Raw genomic sequence first — 20,836 nt, forward strand, 5'->3', positions numbered from 1 at the left:
ATGCATGGCTCCTTGCATGCCATTCGAGAAGGCCACCTATTTTTAGATGATGGGCTTTGCAAATGGCATACAGGGAGCCAGGCATTACGATGATATATCCTTGTGCAATTGAACCAAAAAAAGAAGGAAAGGAAGAGTGAAAAATGAAGTACCTGAATTAGATCACTGTTAATAAAAACAAGAGAGCAAACTTCAAAACACAGATGTATTGTAAGCTTATGGAATCAGAAGCTTTTGTTTGGAATAAAATGAGTTACCACAACAATATTCATGCAGACTTTGTATGCAACTAAGGTTGGGGTCACTCTTCCAATAACCATGGCCTTTCTGGTCCCTTTCTCCATTGGCCTATTTAGAAACAAAATTTCCTACTTTTGAGCTGTCAAACAGGAAAGATAAAGTAAGAGATTGGTCTTTATTTTACTACCAGGTTGTCAAGAATTGCCGAGTGACTTGGATTCCAATTTTATTTCGAGTATAGGGATTTGAACTTTTGATTACAATTAAGATATGATCTATCATGACAACTTTCTCATATTAATGTTTAGACATGTTAAGCAATTTCAAAGCTGACAACGTTACTGGAGTGGCTTGGACAACATTGAGTAAGATTGTTTAGTATATGATTGATACTTATATTTATTTACAGCCAAAGAATCAAATAAATGTATGAAAAAATTACATCACAAAGCTATGGTGGTTTTGGCCGCTTCTCTTTCATTAATGTTTAGGTATTGCAAGTGGTTTCAAAGGTTGTTAGCTTTACTGGCGTGGTCTGGACAGCACTAAAAACATTGTTTAGTATCTCACATTTGATTGATACTTATCTTTATTTACGGCTAAAGAATCCAACAAAGTTATGAAAACACACTTTTGTAAAGGCAAACCAATATAATATTCAATACACTTTTGGCTTCTTTTTCAAGACTCATAAAAGTTCTTGAATAAACATGAATCCATTATGTCTGAACAATTTGAATGCAACGAGAGATCAGATCTTCATCACAGCCTTTTATAGATTCGGTCATCCATATAGAATTAAAGAATCTCTCAAATAGAAGGGAAAACTTCAAAAATTATAGCATACTAATGTCAGGGTTTTTGATTGATGGAAGAAGTAAATGGAAACTTTGTAAAACACAATATCCATAGATTGTCAAATGTGCAAAGAAGCTGAAAAATGGAAAGTTCTTTATTGAAAGAAATGGTGTAGTGACAAAGTATGTGTTCATGTACAAGCTGAAGCTCAATAACTAATTTACAGTTGTAGAGAGCAGCACTCACATAAGCTGTAAAAGAATATGTTTTGTTGCATCAATCAAAACGTATGTTTCAAAGCCGAGTACCCGTCTTGGGGGTACGATTATTACAAGATCAATCCATCTTTAACAATTTGCTCCAACCAAGATGCAATATCTGAGATCGTTGGTCGATCACTAGGATTCACTCGTACAGCCAATTCGGCTATATCAGCAAGTTTAAGTAGAGGCTCGACATTTCTCGGTAGAGCAGTGTATCGATCTATTATGGCAGCAGCCTTACCTTGCTTAATCAAAGGCACTGCCCAGTCAATTATGCTTGAAGGTGTGTAATCTCTGTCGTAAGCTTTCCTTCCACTGATGATCTCAAGCAGCACAATACCAAAATCGTAAACATCGCTCGTCAAATCCCCACTAACGTCGTCATCGTTCGATGTAATAAGTCCGAAATCAGCAATCCTGGCTCCCCAATGGACATCCAAAAGAATGTTTGAAGTTTTGACATTTCGATGGACAACAGGAGGCACAAGTTCCTTGTGTAGATACTCCAGTCCTCTCGCCGCCTGCATAGCTATTTTCAACCTCAATGTCCAATTCAATGGAGAAAGACCGCCATGGAGGTGATCGTAGAGTGTGCCGTGGGGCATGTATTCATAGACAAGAAGCCTCTCTCCCATCTCAGAACAGTAACCCAACAGATTCACAATATTACAATGCCTTATCTTACAAAGGATATCCAGCTCCATTTCGAAGTCCCTACTGTTGGTGTGAATAATGGTAGCAGCATTTGCTCTCTTCACTGCTACTTGTTGCCCATCAGCTAACACAGCCTTGTAAACAAAACCATATCGCCCCCTGCCAAGCTCGTTGAACTCCTTGAAGCCATTCGTGGCATCTTTCAACTCCGAGAGACGAAAAATCTGAGCAATCCCAGGACAAAGAGGTACTAATGGAGCACAAGAATCAGTTTCTGTACCAGTTTCTAACTCAGACTTATGTTGTTTCTTGCTCCCGTCTTTCGTCGAAGCGATGACACGAAGATGAAGACACCAACCGAGTAGAATCAGTACTAATCCAGCAACAGAAGCACCGACTATTACGAGTATACTACGCCACTGATGCCAATGCTTCTGCTTGGTTTCAGGAGATGATTGAACTCCACAAATGTCCCAACAAGAACTGTTTTGGCAAAGAGAACAAGCAGTGCAAATCCTATCAGAATTCAAAGTGCAAGGGCTCGATAAGAAGAACCCATCCGAGCAATTCACTCCACAACGAAAACAAATGCTCAGATCTTTCCTCACACACAAGCTTTTCAAATCTGGTTCATTCAAAATGCTGGCATTGAAAGAGAATTCCCCTTCACGGCATGGCCCTGCAGCGCAAAGCCCCGGACTACAGAGCTCCAATGGAGGATCATAACCAGGAGCAGCCTCAAAAGAATGTGAAAAAAACCAACAATCAAGAACAAGATTATCTTCTCTAATGCCACAGATTGAACGGTCTGATGAAGCAATCGCCATAAATCCTGTGTTCTTAGGAATCGAAGATGAGTTCAAGCTACCCCAACAGTCCACTTCGTGACTATCCCATCGGATTCCACAGAAATGCTGCTCGCCGGCGGTCAACGTTACGTATCTGGCGGTTGTTGGAAGACCAGCGAACGAATCGGCGTTGCCCCAACATTTAACTCCCCCAGTAACCTCTGAGATTCCACAAAGGGCATCTTTTCCAGCGGCTAGAACAATGAAATTTTCAGAAACATTTGAAACGTCGAGATTGGTGGAGTTGGGTCCCCAGCAAAGAATCCCTCCATCTCGAAGCTCGGCGCAACTAAATCCTTCGCCGGAAACAACCCTTTTGAAAACAAGGCTTGCAATTGATTGATTATAGAACAGAGTGCTCTGTTTAGAGCTCAGAGTATTATTAATTGAATTTCTTGAAATATCCCAACAATCCACAGGACCCGAATCGTTATCAGAATAATAAGATCCTCTAATCGCACAAACGTGGCTTTTTCCGGCGGCAATATGAGAATAAGCAGTGGTACGAAAAACCAACGGGACGAGATCTGTACCTGGATTTACCGAACCCCAACAATAAGCGTGTGAAGTGTTAGCTAAAATACCGCAAAGAAAACCATCACCGCCTGAGAGAGCAGCCATTGCCGGAATATCGACGGAGAAAATGGAGGTAGAAGATGAGGAAGATGGTGAAAGAGACGAACTATTTTTACCCCAACAAATAACTTCCTGTTTGCCACTAGCATCAATAGCACAGAAGAATCCATCTAAACCAAATGCAGCTGAAATAGGCGCCATTGATCCAAACCCATATGCGAAAACAAAGAAAAGATGCAGAAAAACACAAAGGGGTAGCAAGAATTTACAAGATTTGAAAAGGGTACAACCGATTTCCATGATTTCGTCCAAGCTACTCACAGTGGAATGAATTCAATAGTGTCATGGACTGAAAACAGAGTAGTGGTTGGGTTGTGTGAAGTTGTTTCGGCTTGTTCAAGAAAGAAAAAGAAGAAGAGCTAAAATGGAGATGAAAGTAGTAATGGAGGTGACGCAGAGAGAACGTGGATTTCGCCATTTTTTTACGGCTTGGATTTAGATTAGATTAGATTAGACCCGTTGGAATCTGAAACTACTGAATATAGTTACTGCCGGAGTGGCGCCAGAGTGATGATCAGACCAATTTTACAGACTAGAAAAAAAAAAAAAGGTGATGGTTAAAGGTAAATTCATTTTTTAATTGAACAGTGATAATGGAGGAAGATGAAGTTGAGTTGAATGAGTGAGTGAGTGGGTTGTCGACGTTGAAAATTAGGTCTTTTTCATAAGTTTTATTTAGGATGTGTTTGTCTCTGTTTCTATCGAAAACTACAATTTCCGGTTAGGCAAAAAAGCAGAGCAATACCCAACCAGACAAAGGCTTCGTGCAAAGTTAATACCAATTCTTCTTTCTTTCTTTCTTTTTTATGTCTTCGTATCTCTTCCCTTTCCCCTTTTTGTGACAAATTTCTAATCCATTTGGTGAAATCTCTATAACTATCAAACAAAATCCTCATTTATTTATACCTAATCCATAAACAAATGTGTTTCTTAGTTTAATGACAATCCATGACCCCTAACTTACACCATAACTCAATATTTTGATCCATCTCAATTTCACCCATTACCTATGCTTCCATTTTTTTACTACCATAAGTGTAGATAAATTTGGATCATACACATATACATCATTTATTACATCAACATTCTTATAACTTATAATTCGTTCATCATTCAATTTTTTTTATCATTAATAGATTCAAAATTTTGCTATATTCTATAAATATTTTATGAAAAAACACATAAATAAAAATATACTCTATGAAATAGATAAATCTTTTAACCACTTAAACAATGTTTGGATGATAAGTGAGTTATTATAGTTTAGAAATTAAAAAAATGATAGAATCTTAAATAGTAAATACGATAACATGGAATTTTGAAACAATATTTATCATAGCACCTAATTGGAGACTTTTAAATAATATTTATATAGCTATAGTCTTGAAACGATCCTTTGAAATATATTAAACAATTGTAAAACACACACAAAAGGTAAAACTTATATTTTAAAATCAAAACTTATCATTTATGTTTAGTGAAATAATTTCCCATGGAATCATAATATTTTTCCTAAGCTTTTAATATAGTAATTATATTTACATATATGACAAATAGACATCAATTATTCTCGATGAAATCATATATAAATGTGAATTTAATAAAAGAAAAATGTTGTGAAAAAATAAATATGTATGAACACTATAATGGCTTGTCCACCATCCAAGTAACATGAATATATAAGAATAAGATTGTAGCAAAACTAGTTTTCTCTGCTCTCTTTTTTGTACTCAACTAAAATAATAACAATAATAAAATTAAATCAAACAAACAAACAAGAAAAGTTGGGTTTTCTATCAAAACTGGCGAATAGTTATTTTTTTTACTTTCAATATTTCTATTTAGTAACAATTATGGATGATTAACTTAATTAACTAAGGTTAGGAAAAGACGAGAGGTATATATTCAAAATGAACAATATTATATCATTAAAGAGATATATGTTTATTATTATATTTTTAATATTTAAGTAAACTTAAACACGCAACATGAAGGATAGTTGACCAAAACTAAGTTAAGTATTGGAGCATATAAGTAAGGTTTAGGGTATTATATTTTGTTTAGACACTAATTTGAGTGGGGAAAACATAGTTATGAGGAGAGAGAGAGAGAGAGATTTAGTAGCATTGAAGCAAAAATGGGGAATTGGATCACATGGTTGCTTGGTGAGAGGTATGTAGCCTCTTTCTTTAGAATCAAAATATGGCTATTTGCCCACTATACTCTCTCACTTTTCAGTCAAATTTTGCTTCAAATTTTGTAGATGTCAGTCACCCCAATTGGCTATTCTCTGAGATTCTTCATTTTTCTTACACAACACATATCATATTCGTCAAATCTTGTCCTTTTTGTAGGGTCACATTCATCAAATCCAACCCCTTTCATCCAATGAACCTTATAAAACATGGCCACCCCTTATTAACTTATACTTTGCCTTACCAAAATCAAAGATTGAGAGAGAGAAATATGTCTCTCAATGTTACTGTTTTGTCAATCAACTTTAAGTGCGACTAATCTTGAGAGTCTAATCATGCTTTCTCTTTCATCTAATCACTTGAATTGGACCCAAAGACAGAATTTCTTGAGATGGGTTATCAGCTCTAAAAACCCCTAATTCCACATGGCTTTGCTTTAGTTTTTAAGAACTATATTTCTTTTGTTTATACCTCTTCTTCTCTTATTAATGTCACAACTTGCAATATTAGTACATTAATTAGATGTTTTCGAAATGAGCTTTTTCTAATAATTATCAGTAAGAGATTTGACGTATTGAATCGGACATGAAGTTAAAGTAAAAAGAAGGACAAACATAACTTGATTGAACAAAATAAGTAAAATTATCTACTCATGGAAGAAAAAAGAAAAGAAATTATTTCTAACCGACAATCATAGCATATATCAATCCTTTAAAGGAACTAGATGGAAGAGAAGAAGGAAATAATTATGAATTTTAAAAATGTGATTGTTAAGTTAGAAAAATAAATAAAGGAATAATAAAAATTTGAAAGAATATAGTTCACCAATCACATATCAAAATAAAAATATGATAAAGACAAAAACCATATAAAATTAAAAAGCCTTTTTAATAATCAAACTATATCTTTGATGAGGATTTTGTTTCGAATAGAAATTTCATTTAATGGGTCCCTTCCCCCCTTCAACTATTGCTTCTATTTTTCTTATTTTCTCCTTAGAAGAAAAAGTTGGGTGTGTGTTGAATGAATTCATGGTGTGTCACCACCCAACCAAACATAGAATGCCATTTTGGCTTCTGATTGTAAAGGCAGCCCACCATGGCTCACCCACCACTGTATTCTTTATATCGTATATGAGAATTAATATAAATACATCGAATACGACAAATAAAATAAAATTTCATTGGTATTGGATTTTTTTCGGTACAACAACTATGTGTGGATGAAAAATCAAACTGTTAACTTTTTATTTTTAAGAAGGAAATATTATGAACTAAGTTGTTCTTAATTTGATCGAACATTACTCAAACGGAAAGATATATTATTATTGTTTGACATATACACCTATTCAAAGTTCAATACAAAAAGCTCTTCCATGTGATCTTTGTCATGAACTATGTATCTAATATACCAAGCTTTCAACTATACACATATAGGTCTTCCACTTTTTCAATGCATAAATAATTTTTTAAAAGTAATTGGTAGGTTCATTGCATTTGAGTTTGAATTATATATTTGTGAGTTTGATAAATTTATTTTTTAAAAGAGTAAATATGGAGTTGAGTTTGAAATTAGATATTAGTCATAATCTTTAGTGTCATTTTCAAATATAACAAAATGAACTAAAATATTATTAAAAATATATATAATAAAAACGTATATGATATATTTGAAATTGTAATTAATTTAGAAGTAAGTACTTTATCGATATTGGTCGATCATTTTTTACCTAATATATTCTATTTTTTATTTAAAAGTTTATAGAAAAATCGAATATCTAATTTTAAGCTAATGGTAAAAAATTTATATTGTCGGAACAATGCACATTTAACCCTAATTCTATTGATTAGAGATGAAGAATTGAAGAGAGAACAATTTCAACACTAATATTCATAATTTCATTTTAGGCTTAACTTATTTGTTATATGGTTTTTTTTTTTTTTTTTTGTTATAAAGTATTTGTAATCAAAATACTTTATTTTTTTAAAATTTTAAATAAGTCCTTTTAATATTTATTTTTGTTTTAAAAAATGATATAGTACTAAGGAAATTGTTAATAAAAAATAAATTGAAAAAAAATGTTTTCAAATTAACATACCCTACATGATTTTATTCCTATTTATTACCGAACACACATCTCTTCTAAAATCCATATCTTTTAATAAATTTATATTACAAATAAGTTAATTATTACCCTAACAAAAATCATATTCTTTTTATAGTTTTAATCATACATTACATATATTAATCAAAGCTGCAGTCTACTCTAAAGCACATGATAACTTGATTTAATTAAACTCCCCAATCTGATTTTGATCATACTATGTTATTTAATAATTAAGTTAATTAATTATGTTATGAAATATTCCATGTCTCTAACACTTTTTATATATGTATATACATACAAGGTCAAACCCATTAAATATGCTAATAAATTCCCATAACACATGATATATATATATATAGTTCTATTAAACTTTCAACTTTGAAGATTTAACACCTGACATCAAATCTCTTGTATGAACAAAATGCCTCTAATTTTTAGGGCACAAATAATTAATCAAAATCATGTATTGTCCTACAATCTTACTACAAATTTGTCTAACCATTCCTTTTCTTGTAGTTTTATTAAAACACTTATTTATATTTATATATACTTTATTTAAAATATCTCTTATTTTTAATTTGTTTCTGTTAAAATCGAAGTACAAAACAGAAGGCTTGTAATTTGAAGTTTCGAAAATACAAAATTTTAATATTGACTATTTTCTTTAAATGTCTCTTATTAAAAACTTATATGGAGGGTTAGTTTTGGTCCAAACTAAAAAAGGGAAGCAACCCAACTTAATAATTGTAACAACTAGGAAATATAATATGAATTATAGTTTATAGCGTATGTGTTATTACTATTTTAGTAGAATCTAGATACTAGCAGATTCACACTTGGAAATCCACATGCCCAAATTATTTAATGTTAGGTATTTAAAAAGTAACAAAGAAATGAAATATTAAATTTCAACAAGCATTTCGTTTTACCCATGACCATATCATAAGTTCATGAAATAATATACATATATTTGGTTGGAGTATATTATTATTGTTATAGAGATCCATAGAATATGATAAACAATATGGGCAGCGCCAGCGCGGCTACTGTCGCGCAACTTGCTATTCCAGAAACCTCCAAAAACGACGCCGCTCCGCCTCGAACTTACGTCGATTCTTTTTTTTCTTTCTTTTTTAATGTAAAAAATATTCGTTCATTTATTATTTAGATCATAATTATTCTTAATTAACCATCTAATACCTAATTAACATCAAGACTAAATATGAATATTACACTAGTCCAATAAAAACGAAACATTAAAAGAAATAAATTTGAAATTTGAAATTTGAAAATAATATAAATAATTGAACCTTATGGAAAGATTTGAAGATCCAATGGATTGTATCAGAGATAATGTACAGTTCTCAAACACAAACAAATATATATATATATACACATACACATACATATTTGGTAAAATGAAAGCAAAGTCAAAATACATTTCCCTATTTGTAATGTCATTTTCCCCAATTGTCTTTTTCTTGTCTCACTATTTTCTGATTCTAAATATCTAAAACCTTTTTCTCTCTTTTTCAATTTGGTCCTACATAACATAAAACCCTAAACCCATCATCATCATTTTTTTTTTTTTTTAAGTTTGGATTACGACTTACAAGTTAATTTGATCATTTTCATAGAAATGCAACAAAATTAATTCTACTTTGTAACAATTTTAGATTATATGTAATTTCAATTTTATAACAATGTGATCCATCTTAAAAGTTTGTTATATAACAATTAAATTTATACATATGCTTTTAACAATTTGTAATAATTAATGCTTATAAACAACTTAGTTTTTGTAGGAGAAATGTATTATTGTAGACATAAATAATTAATGTTTATATTACTGTCGGATGAAGAGTTGGGAACAAAAAGTATATATATATATATATATATATAATTTAAGTTTTGTTACAACCTAGAATTTTGGCATAAGTCTCATTCCCCTAAATAATTTTCACCAAACCAATCCATTCAATTTCTCAAATTTGGGCTTATTGGGCCTGACTGACTTCTCAAGAAGAAGAAGAAGGATTTCAATTACTAAACGGAGGAAGTTTTGAAGGATTTCAAGGTCTTGGCTGCTCCTCCTCTCAAAACAAATTCATGGTAAGTTGCAGCCATTGCAGCTCCAATGAAAGGTCCAATCCAAAATATCCACTGTTCATCATCACATTAGTTCAGAGACATTCAAATTATTAAAAGATTGAGACACAAAACAAACAAAATGAGAAATAATCAAATTAAGTTAATTAATTACATGGTTATCCCAAGCTTTGTGGTTGTTGAACATCACTGCTGAGCCGAAGCTTCGAGCTGGGTTAATCCCGGCGCCGGTCACCGGAATCGTCGCTAAATTCACCACGAACACTGCAAACCCAATGGGGAGCGGCGCTAGAACCTTTCAAATTAGATTTAGTTCCTAAGTTTAAATTCGCTTTTCATTATTTCATCATATAACTATGCTTTTCAATCGTCTAAGTTGATTTCAATTTAATTCTATAATTTTATAGTTTTGTTCAAGTTGGTTGTTAAGTTGTGTTTCTTAGAAAATAAAATTGTAAAACTTAACAAACTAAAATACGTTTCCCTTAAAAACTACTTACAGGAACGTGGGAATCTCTAGCTTTTCTCTTGGGATCGGTAGCAGAGAAGACGGTGTACACAAGAACAAAGGTTCCGATGATCTCAGCGGCAAGGCCGGCACCAGGGCTGAAGCCGTCAGCGAGCTCGGTGGCTCCACCGCTGAAGGCATTGAAGTTAGCCTTCTTTAATGACTTCACTATACCACACCCACAAATGGCTCCTAAACACTGAGCCATTATGTACAGTACAGCTCTAACCAATGAAACCTTCCGACCCAAGAACAGACCAAATGTTACTGCTGGGTTTATATGTCCTCCTGCCCATTCATATTCATACATAGTCATTTACCTTCTCAGCTTATTGATAGATGGATTTATCACAAGCTATATTATAAATATTTTCTATGGTAAATTTTAGAAAAAGATTGATTTCTACTTAAGGGTAATCAAATGGTTTAATTTGTCTTTTACCTTTCAATCCAAATATATTTTTATAAAATTATGAACTCAACTGAATAGTTTATTTATAGAAAATCATGTGGAAAGTTAACATACAATTTCTTTATTTTTAAACATAAAAGTAAGATTTTTTAAAACTTAATTTCAAGTTAGATTTCATTTCAAACAAGTTTTAGTTAAATTTACGAATCAATCAAAAATCATTTAAAGATAAAATTCAATAGTTACAATTACACGTTTAAAGTTTCATCTATGGTTAAAATATGTAATTAACTATCGAAGTTTGTTGTTAAATTTATTGTAATCATAAGTAAAAGTTTTTTGAGTTCATACACGAGGGAGAAAGAAAGAGTAGAAGAGCTTGCCAGAAATGCCGGCGGTGCAGTAAACGAGAACAAAGATGGTGCCGCCGAACGCCCAAGCAATGCCCTGAACACCAACGCCGCCGCATACAGCGGCAGAATCCTGACTCTGACTTCCAATCACAGTGAGAACTCCAACATACAAAAACAAAAGAGTAGCAATGAACTCGGCAATAACAGCTCTGTAAAAGGACCACCGCAAGAGCTCTTCAGGGTCGAAGAAGGGAGCGGGGGGATGATCGAAGTAGTCGCCGGTGGGAAAAGCAGGGTCAAGATCCTTAGACATTGCTAACTATATATGGGAAGAAAGAAAGAAGGGGAGAGATCAGTGAGTGAGTTAGTAATGTTTGAATTAAGGAATATATGATAATAAATAGGAGATTAAGAAAAGAAGAAAATATGCTTAATGTAAAGTGGAATCCATGATTGATAAAAACTTCCAATAGCTTCGATTAGTTCGAAAATGGAAGTTGTGAGTTGAAAGTGACTAAGAATAAACCTGTCGGCAAACTTGTTTTCATTTAATGTTTCTTACACTAAGTTTAGAAAACACTTTTGTGTACTCCCCCTTGGGTTGATATGGCTGAACTATTCAAATTTTTAATAGAATATATTATTACTCTCTCTAACATTTTTAAATTTGATAAAAGAAAGCCGAATTCGACAACTCGGATTCGATTTATATTACATGGAAATGAACTACTATCGAGTATGCGTCTGTAACTATGCTTAATTGGGCCTCAAATTGTAAATTGGATTTGGTTGAGATGAAGCCCAACAATGGCCCAATCCGAAGTCCAATCTTTGTGGCCAAACCCATGTAGAGGCGTACAAGTAAAGGCTTTAGCCTCTGAAGTTGGAAAGGAAGACTAAGGGTTAGAAGAGTGCAAACTCTAACGAACACTTCCAAGACAAAAGCTCAAAGAAATGATGGAATGAAAATTTCATTCAGTGTTAAAATATAACCATTCTGTTTTATAAAACAATAGGAGTTTAATTGACACAACTATTAGTTACACCTAATCTTTTTCTAAACCAAACATAAAAGGAAGTATGATACTAACTTTTGAAAACTCAACTATTTAAGGAAAATTAAGTTCATATTTTTCTACTCCCAAAAATTTAATTGTAAAAGGATTTCATATGCTAATTTAATTATATTTATTTTACTAGATTTTCATCAAAATAGAATTCTTAAAATACAATTCAAAAATTTGCACCCTTCTTTCTTCTGGGTCAGGATTTGTGTTCTTCAAAGGATCTCTTTTTTCCGCGTTCCAAAATCTCTCTCATTCTCTCATTTTCCTAATCGATTCTTCTCTTATCCTTTGACTTCAGGTATGTTTCTCTATCATTCTAATTCTTTGCATCTGTTTTTCCCCCACGATTTGATCTCAATTTGATTTTTGTTATACATATTTGTCTGCCTTGTGGATTTTGAGGGATTGATTTGTAGTCTCTTTGGATCAGGAGAAAATAACTTAGATCCTGTTTCGTTATGAAAATGATTTGCAGAAAATTTATATGTAATCACTATTTTGAATTCTCTTCCGGCTGGGAAGAAGATCGGATATCTAATTGATGAAGCCAATACGATTTATTATCACTGTTATGTATTCTCGATTCTACATTTCCCTTGTTTCATTGCAGCCAAACAGATTGTTTGGTCTGGACCTCTCTTTATTTTGCTATTGACGTTTGATTCCGGCTGCAAGTTTCAAATCATCTACTATTTAGCTTGACATTTTGAGTTTCTAGTTGATCATTTCGTTCTTACGTAGTCGTGTTGATCAATCAAGCTAGTGGTTAATGCAATGCCATGCAAGAGATACTATGAATTTGGAGGAATATGCCAAATTTTTCGAGAATTATTGTGAAGTAGCTTGAAATGATGATTTTCTCTCACTCTTGTGTTAGAAGACTAGAATTTTGGGTTTTCTAGAATGGAATAATGTTGCAAGCTTTTATCTCATTGTAGATGACAATTTCTTTTGTCTAGTTCTTTTGTCTCTTGCACCTTCGCATTTTTCATCTTTTAAAATTTAAGCTAGAACCTTTTGGTTTTCTTAATCATTTTAGTACTGAAACAAAGTTGTTCTAGGGAGCTCGTTGTGGGTATTTGCAATGAATAAAAATCTTATGATCTGGTATCCTGTGATTACAATTATCAATCGTAACAGCTGAAGTATTGGTTTGTCGTTTTTACATTCTTGTTTTATGAATAGTAGTTATTGCATTCTGTTTGCATTATTTACTGATCTGATACTTATTTGAAAAATTGTTTAAAAAAATGCCACTCGTTTTGACTTGATTTAGGGCTGATTTTGTACTCAACCAGACTAGTTTGTACTCTGTGATATTTTAGTGAAATTAATACTTTACTGCATCTTTTTATGTATGGCTGCTCTTTAAAGGATTTTCCTTTTTACAGACTATATTTATTTGTCGATTGTTCACGTACTTTTTGTAGTCAGCAAAACTTTATCATGGCGAGGAAGACAGAGGAACATTATCTGCTTTTTGGACTGTAAGAGCGCATTTGTAATGGTGGAATGGAAAGAAATACAATAGATGACTTTGAACCAGGTCCACTTCCTTCACCCAGGCAATTAGACAGGTTTGGATTCTTAAAAAAGGAACACAATAGTTCTTCAGATGCTTTAACCAAGAACAGGTCCACTGTAAATGAGAGGTATGGTTTTATTGATGGATCCATAATTTCTTCTGCGTTCTGCTTTTCTTTATCAGGGATTTAGTTCATTATACACTGGATATTCTATAATTTCAGGGAGGAAAGAAGAGTTAGAAAATGGAGGAAAATGATTGGAGTTGGAGGGAGTGACTGGAAGCATTATGTTAGGAGAAAGCCAAATGTTGTTAAAAGGCGGATAAGGAAAGGTATTCCCGATTGTTTAAGGGGCCTTGTTTGGCAGTTGATTTCTGGAAGTCGAGACTTACTGTTGATGAATCCTGGAGTCTATGAGGTATTGGGTTTTTTGGAATTTGTTTGAAATTGTGGTGTTAAAATGAGTTTTTGCAAATATCTTTGTTGTAAGCTTTCTAAAATAAAAAAAGTAATTAGTTTCTGCATCCTAATTAATGTTTCAAAGTGTTAAGTTTTAAAAATACAAAGGGCTCTTTTAGAAGCTTTAGATATGCAAAGGTTAATCAATAAAATTTTATTGAAATCAGTATACTTTTATTCAATCTTTACAGTACTGGAGTTTTACTTCATCATCAAATTTTATTAGGATTTAAAAAAAAACAAATGAATGTATGGACGAATTTTCTAAGTACTGGAGTTTTACTTCACCATCAAATTTAGCAAGTGGGTTCGTTCCTATTATTTGGAGCTTTTGGTAAGAAGTAAAACTAGGGTCTTTTCTGGAATAGAGGGACCTTCAAAGTAAGATTTGGAGTGTGGCTCACTTCAGTGTCAATTTTTGGACTTGTATTTCTAATTGAAGTCCTTTCTGTTATTTCATTTCGTGGCTTATGGTTTGGCTTATGACCTAGGGTTGTAAATTTTCATTCTTACCAATGGAAGTGTTTTTTTGTCAAATTTGATTTACATTGAAAATAAAAAAAAGAAGGTAATATATGTTATTGTAAATGAAAATATCAGGCAAAACTTAACTGCTTTATGTTTCATGTGTGGGGTGGCATATGATATGATTAGTCTTACTGACTATAAGTGCTGTGTACTACACATATTTGATTGACAATTATGTTACCCAGCTAGGCAGCTGCTACTGAGTGTCTTTATGTGCTTTTATATGAGACTGCATGGGTAACCTTTCGTTTGCGTTAGTCATCACATCAGTAAAGTAGAAACCTATACACATATCTTATTCAACAAAGCCAATACGTGATTATTTTTACGGTCTTCTTTTGTAGTCTTATAAGTATGTAGTTCTAAGGATTACGGTACTAAGTGGCTTATCTTTGGAGAGATTGGTAATTTGCCTTGCAATTTTGTATACTCTAAGACATTGCTCGTACCTATTCTTGCATGTTTTTCTCTGAATACATGAATAGATTGTGCCACTTTCTGTCTTATAAATCTATCATCCTAAGGATGATGCTAATCAAGTGGTGTGTATATATCTTTTGCAGCAATTGGTAATATATGAGACATCAGCCTCTGAATTGGATATCATTCGAGATATCTCTCGTACCTTTCCTTCACACGTTTTCTTCCAGCAGAGACATGGACCTGGTCAAAGATCTCTCTACAATGTCTTAAAGGCATATTCGGTTTTTGATAGGAATGTTGGATATGTTCAGGTCCGAATCTAATTTTTTCATCAGTCATATGTTAACAATTGTATTTGGTGGTGAACGGTATGTAATACTTTTGAACGTGTAGGGGATGGGATTTTTAGCTGGTTTGTTGCTTCTCTATATGAGTGAAGAGGATGCATTCTGGCTGTTGGTCGCATTACTTAAAGGTGCAGTTCATGCTCCAATGGAAGGATTGTATCTGGTAACTCCGTTCTTCTAGATTTCTCCTTTATTGTGACTTCAACTCTATAACAACTTGCTGCACAGAAAATTTGACAATCAGAACAAATGGATGAACATAATCTCCTTTCTGGTGATTTATGCTTAATCAAAACATATTTTGTTTACTGTTAAAGCTGAGTAGTATCTTGAAGTGATTCTTGGTGGCTAGACCCGTTTGTCTGGGAGCTTTAGGTATTAGGAACGTTGCTTACTTCCTCTATGGCTGTGGTGCTGACCTATTTGAGTTTTAGACACTATGAACCTTAGTAAGCATTGAGTTTGTTATTATCTAATAACTACAACTAACTTGTGTCAACAGCCGACTGATTGCTACCTGTTCTGTTAGAACAAATGGAAAGAGAAATTAAGGAAAGAACTTATCCCATTATTACCGCAAAAGTTCCCTTGTCCCTACCCATCAGCAAACAAAAACTAATTTGTTCCTGGGCGATCTATTACCTGAATTTCTTCTCGGGTATGTATTCTGATAGCTCTGCCTCATTGAATGTGGGTGAAATGTTAAACTCCTTGAGCAAGCAAACAACATAATCTCCATGCCCAACTTTTTTGCAAGTGAAATGTTTAACTCTTTGAATAAGCCCACACTATAACTCTTTGAACGAGCCCACAGAAAATCCTTTCTTCTGTGCAATGGGTACAGATATGGTCAATGTCAACTGCTTCACAAAGCACTTCACATTTCTGTTTTTCTTACTGTGCTATCCGCCCAAGAGCTAGATGAAATGAAGAATTCATCTTTCCATGCCCTTCACTTGATCAAGCTAGCGAACTGTTCAGAAATTAGAGTACACAATTCTAGCACTAATTGATCCAACTTCCCTCAGTTCTGACCTCGCCTACATCTAAATGTTCTCAAGAAGTTCCAGGATATTGTTCCATTTGATGGCCTTTCTATCATTGAGTAAACTGCATACAACAATTCATGGAAGATTCGTATTTCATAAAATTTTATTTTGTTTATCATATGCTTTTATTCATCCAGCCATGAGTTCTACGTGAGTGAATGCTTATAAGTAAGGGATCGTTATAAACTAGCCTGAACTACTCTAGAGTTGTCGGCCAAGTTAATGGTGGTGCGTTTTTTACAAAGTGATTTAAAGTTTTGCCATTTATTATGTTTCTGAGAGTTGTTTCAATTATTAAATACTTTTTGATTGATTTTGGTTGGGTTCAATTTTAAGAGTTTTTTGTCTTTTGAATAGGCGGGGCTTCCTCTAGTGCAGCAGTACCTATTTCAATTTGATAACCTTGTGAGAGAGCAGCTGCCTAAGCTTGGAGAGCATTTTACACGGGAGATGATAAATCCTAGCATGTATGCGAGCCAATGGTTTATTACTGTTTTCTCTTACTCTTTTCCCTTCCATTTGGCCCTACGAATTTGGGATGTCTTTCTTTATGAGGTTGGTTACTTGAAATCATATGCATCCTTTTCTGCAACAGAGTTCTATAAATATATTCACGCTTGTTATTAATGTTTTCTACCACAGGGTGTTACTATTGTCTTTAAAGTTGGTTTGGCTCTTCTAAAGTACTGCCATGATGACTTGGTGAGTTATGAACTGCTTTGTTGATTCAGCAGCCTCACCTACATTCCTGGAAGGTGATAATATTGATTTTTCGTTTATCACAGGTAAAACTGCCGTTTGAAAAACTCATACATGCTTTGCGAAATTTCCCGGAGGATGCAATGGATCCAGATACATTATTGCCCATGGCTTACTCAATTAAAGTACATCCCTTTCTATCTACCACCCCCTTCCCCCAAGCCCCTCTTGTGCAAACAATGAACGTGAACCTTCTTTTATAATTGAGCATGAATATTTGGTGGGTAGGATATGCATGATTCTAATGGATCCAAAATTTATTAAACACGCTATCACAGAATCTAAATTAAATAAAGGAACTTGTTCATTCAATGCATCGTAAGTCATCACATCAGTATTTGGTTTGGCAGTTTCACGTGAAAGGAATCTGATTCACATGTTTTCTTTCTCTCTACATTGTGTTATTTTGATTTAGGAATCTGATGAATGAGTTACATCTAGATCTATTGGGTGAATTCGTAGTTCCCACAGTACAAATACACTCGGAACAGTCATTTAATTTAGAAATGTTTGGAAGAATGATAAAATGAAAATCAGTCACTCTATTAATGATAGTAACCAAATTTATCACATTCATCAGAGTTAGAAGCTTCATGTTTTATGGAATTGATCCCCTTTTAACTGTGCAATAATATGTGGCGTTCAACATATCTAGAATTATGATTGGTTGGTTTTTGCTTAATGATTAGGTATCGAAGCAGCTGGAGGAATCGAAACAACTGTATGAGTCAAAGCATGGGAAGGAGATCCAGGATGAAGGTGATGCAAATGGGAAACAGGAACAGCTGCATTGAAGGTTTCTTTTCTCAATTCTCAAGGGAACCAAAGTGTAACCAATGAGAAAACATATACGATTTTTATTTCTTTTTTGTTATGATGTCTCTCTGCTCTTATGAATTGTGTAGGATGTAAATTAAATGATGCATTTGCAATTGCATAGTCATTGTTCATCATTTTCTCGAGTTAGTACAAATGCTTTGTAAATTCCTAGTCCTACCCTTTTTCACACCTTTTATCTAATTGTCAATGTATAAATGTTACCCTATAAATTTGAAGTTTAACTCTCTTTTTCTTTTTTCTTTTTAAGTAGGATAAATTCTAATTTATATTCCTAAACTCTGAGGTTTTATTAATTAGAACTTCTATAGACTTCTACGAAGGTAGGTTTAACGTAATTTTAAAGAAAAAACATGCTAGAATTAAATAGATAATAGTAACTTTACATTTGGTAATTTTGAGTCGACATTACTAAAAAGATTGGAATTGTATTAAAGAAAAGGATGAAGTCTGCAATATCAAAAGATGTCATTTAGCCTTAGGCATCCACCCCAAACGAGGTGGGAATCCCCAATTGGAATTTGGATGGAGATTGGGGATTACATTCCATGGCACCGTCCCCTATTCCCCACCAAAGCCCTAATGAAACATTGCTTCAACAATTATCCATTTTCATTACTTATTACATTTTTAAGATATGAAATTTATTTTTATCACCTATGAACAAAATTAATTTTAAATATATATATATTTTTTGTCCCAAAAACATTGTTATTCTTTATTAAATATTTTAGTGTTTTCCTTGAATAAAAATTGTATTGTAAATGAACATTTAATATAAACAAATTTGAAAATGGTTAAAACAGGAACAACTATAAAAAAAAAATGTTCACCAACCTCGTTAGATTTAAGTTTTTAGAACAACTAGAACATAATTTCCCTACATCCAATTCTTAAACCAAACAGCTTTCCTTTGCAATATTTTAGAAATAAAAGCTTCAAAATATGTGGTTGAAAAAGTTAAGAGGATTGAAGAACACAACATAACAACACAGCAAAAGAAAGTGAAGGCACAGATAAAAAAGAAGTGCCATAAAATAGAAGACTAAAACTCAAATGTCTTCCCTAATCTCACACATTTTCCATCAACATTGTAGATCCAAAGCCAAACCCTATTCTCCTCATCAACGAAATCATCAAACACTTTGAGTACTCCTGAAAGATCCCAACGCTTTAACAGCTCCAGCTCTCAAAATAAATTGGTGATAAAATGCAGCAATTGCAGCTCCAATGAATGGCCCAACCCAGAAAATCCACTGTTTCAGAAATGCAAAGAACAAACTTCTAAAATCTGTGATCTACAAAACAAAAGCATGGGTTTTTAAGAGAGAGAGAAAATTACATGGTCATTCCATGGCTTGCTCTCGTTGAAAACCACTGCAGCACCAAAGCTTCGAGCTGGGTTAATACCGGTGCCGGTGACTGGAATGGTGGCTAGGTGAACCATGAACACGGCGAACCCAATTGGCAGAGGAGCTAGGACCTTCGATTTCAAAGGCAATCAACATTATTAGAATATGGAATTGATCGTTTTCATGGAAATTAAATTTGGGTTTGAAACTTACTGGAATGTGAGAATCTCTAGCGCTTCTCTTGGGATCTGTAGCAGAGAAGACAGTGTAGACAAGAACGAAAGTTCCGATGATCTCAGCGGCTAAGCCAGTGCCGGTACTGTAGCCCTCGGCGAGAGAATTGGCTCCACCGCCGTAACGAGTGTAAAGACCCTTTTGAAAGGATTTAACCAAAGCACATCCACAAATGGCACCAAGACATTGAGCAACCATGTACAAAACAGCTCTCACCAACGACACTTTCCGAGCCAAAAACAGCCCAAATGTCACAGCAGGATTGATATGCCCACCTGAAGAACAGGGGAGGGTTTACAAAAATTATCCACAAGTCGATTTGTAGTTAAATAGAAAGAAATGTGTGAGGAAATTGAACTCTAAACTCACCTGAGATTCCAGCAGTACAGTAGACAAGAACGAAGATCATTCCACCAAAAGCCCAAGCGATGCCGAGAATGCCGACACCACCGCAGATTTGGCCGTTATGTTTAATGTCGGACTGGCTACTGTAGCCAATGACAGTGAGAACAGTGACGTACAAGAAGAGGAGAGTGGCGATGAATTCGGCGATGATGGCTCTGTAAAATGACCATTGAGTGAACTCGTGGGGGTCGATGAAAGGGGCCGGTGGAGGGTCGTGGTAGTCCTTGGCGGCGAAGGCTCCGGCATCGGAATCTTTGGCCATGGCTGGAGAAAATGAAGAGAAAGAGAAGGAAAGGTATGATGGGTTATTGATGGAAACGGAAACGATTTATAGGAAAAGTGAAGAAGCAGAGATTCCATTAATGGAGGGATGTGAATTTCTCGCCGCCCCATTTTGAAAAGCTTTCCATTGAATGACCCCACAATGCTGCTGTGTTCTACAAACCTTCTCTTCCCACTCTCTCACACTCAATAACTCTCCATTGTAATGGTCAAAATATTTGTGATTTATTCCCCTTTTTTTTCTTTTCTTTTTTGGATTATTCCCTTAATTATTCAAAATTTCAACCTAATTTGTCATAATAATATAGTTTTGTAGTATTTGTATGAAAAGTTGTGGTAAGATACGAGATTCCTACCTCTAATTTTATCGATTGATTGTACATATTTGATATCATATGAGTTATAATCGTGTTTAGTAACGAGTATCTTAGATTAGAAAGAATCT

The 20,836-nt window shown here is 33.9% G+C and overlaps 4 protein-coding genes across 4 annotated transcripts; 1 reads left to right on the forward strand and 3 right to left on the reverse strand.

The window, feature by feature from the left end:
* Positions 1–1,165: 1,165 nt before the first annotated feature.
* LOC101221630 (serine/threonine-protein kinase-like protein CCR1) lies at positions 1,166–4,230 on the reverse strand. Its single transcript, XM_004143306.3, has one exon. The coding sequence runs from the start codon at positions 3,677–3,679 to the stop codon at positions 1,367–1,369; it is 2,313 nt and encodes a 770-aa protein (XP_004143354.1). The 5' UTR covers positions 3,680–4,230; the 3' UTR covers positions 1,166–1,366.
* A 5,338-nt stretch (positions 4,231–9,568) lies between these two features.
* Positions 9,569–11,769, reverse strand: LOC101215842 (aquaporin PIP2-2). Its single transcript, XM_004143199.3, has 5 exons — positions 11,650–11,769; positions 11,154–11,442; positions 10,351–10,646; positions 10,005–10,145; positions 9,569–9,904 (listed from the first exon to the last, which is right to left on the reverse strand). The coding sequence occupies exons 2-5, from the start codon at positions 11,434–11,436 to the stop codon at positions 9,788–9,790; spliced, it is 837 nt and encodes a 278-aa protein (XP_004143247.2). The 5' UTR covers positions 11,437–11,442; positions 11,650–11,769; the 3' UTR covers positions 9,569–9,787.
* Positions 11,770–12,259: 490 nt separating this feature from the next.
* On the forward strand, positions 12,260–18,353 carry LOC101215120 (EVI5-like protein). The gene is made up of 9 exons (XM_004143196.3): positions 12,260–12,488; positions 13,621–13,842; positions 13,939–14,134; positions 15,267–15,437; positions 15,520–15,636; positions 16,880–17,077; positions 17,165–17,224; positions 17,308–17,406; positions 17,971–18,353. The coding sequence occupies exons 2-9, from the start codon at positions 13,703–13,705 to the stop codon at positions 18,073–18,075; spliced, it is 1,086 nt and encodes a 361-aa protein (XP_004143244.1). The 5' UTR covers positions 12,260–12,488; positions 13,621–13,702; the 3' UTR covers positions 18,076–18,353.
* Positions 18,354–19,039: 686 nt separating this feature from the next.
* PIP2-2 (aquaporin PIP2-1-like) lies at positions 19,040–20,371 on the reverse strand. The gene is given in 4 exon segments (NM_001287468.1): positions 19,040–19,374; positions 19,461–19,601; positions 19,684–19,979; positions 20,074–20,371. Coding segments are annotated over 4 exon segments (855 nt in total). The 3' UTR covers positions 19,040–19,254.
* Positions 20,372–20,836: the final 465 nt, after the last annotated feature.

The sequence above is a fragment of the Cucumis sativus genome, chromosome 6 (genome assembly GCF_000004075.3).
Source record: "Cucumis sativus cultivar 9930 chromosome 6, Cucumber_9930_V3, whole genome shotgun sequence".
In the NCBI taxonomy this organism is placed as follows: domain Eukaryota; kingdom Viridiplantae; phylum Streptophyta; class Magnoliopsida; order Cucurbitales; family Cucurbitaceae; genus Cucumis; species Cucumis sativus.

Bases quoted from the DNA above. Each gene is read 5' to 3' on its own strand.
- LOC101221630 (XM_004143306.3), bottom strand. From the start codon at position 3,679: ATGGAAATCGGTTGTACCCTTTTCAAATCTTGTAAATTCTTGCTACCC.
- LOC101215842 (XM_004143199.3), bottom strand. From the start codon at position 11,436: ATGTCTAAGGATCTTGACCCTGCTTTTCCCACCGGCGACTACTTCGAT. The intron at 10,647-11,153 runs GCAAGCTCTTCT...ATGAATGGGCAG, and splicing joins CTGCACCGCCGGCATTTCTG to GAGGACATATAAACCCAGCA. The intron at 10,146-10,350 runs GTAAGTAGTTTT...CTAATTTGAAAG, and splicing joins CTAGAGATTCCCACGTTCCT to GTTCTAGCGCCGCTCCCCAT.
- LOC101215120 (XM_004143196.3), top strand. From the start codon at position 13,703: ATGGAAAGAAATACAATAGATGACTTTGAACCAGGTCCACTTCCTTCA. The intron at 15,637-16,879 runs GTAACTCCGTTC...TCTTTTGAATAG, and splicing joins CAATGGAAGGATTGTATCTG to GCGGGGCTTCCTCTAGTGCA. The intron at 17,407-17,970 runs GTACATCCCTTT...CTTAATGATTAG, and splicing joins CCATGGCTTACTCAATTAAA to GTATCGAAGCAGCTGGAGGA.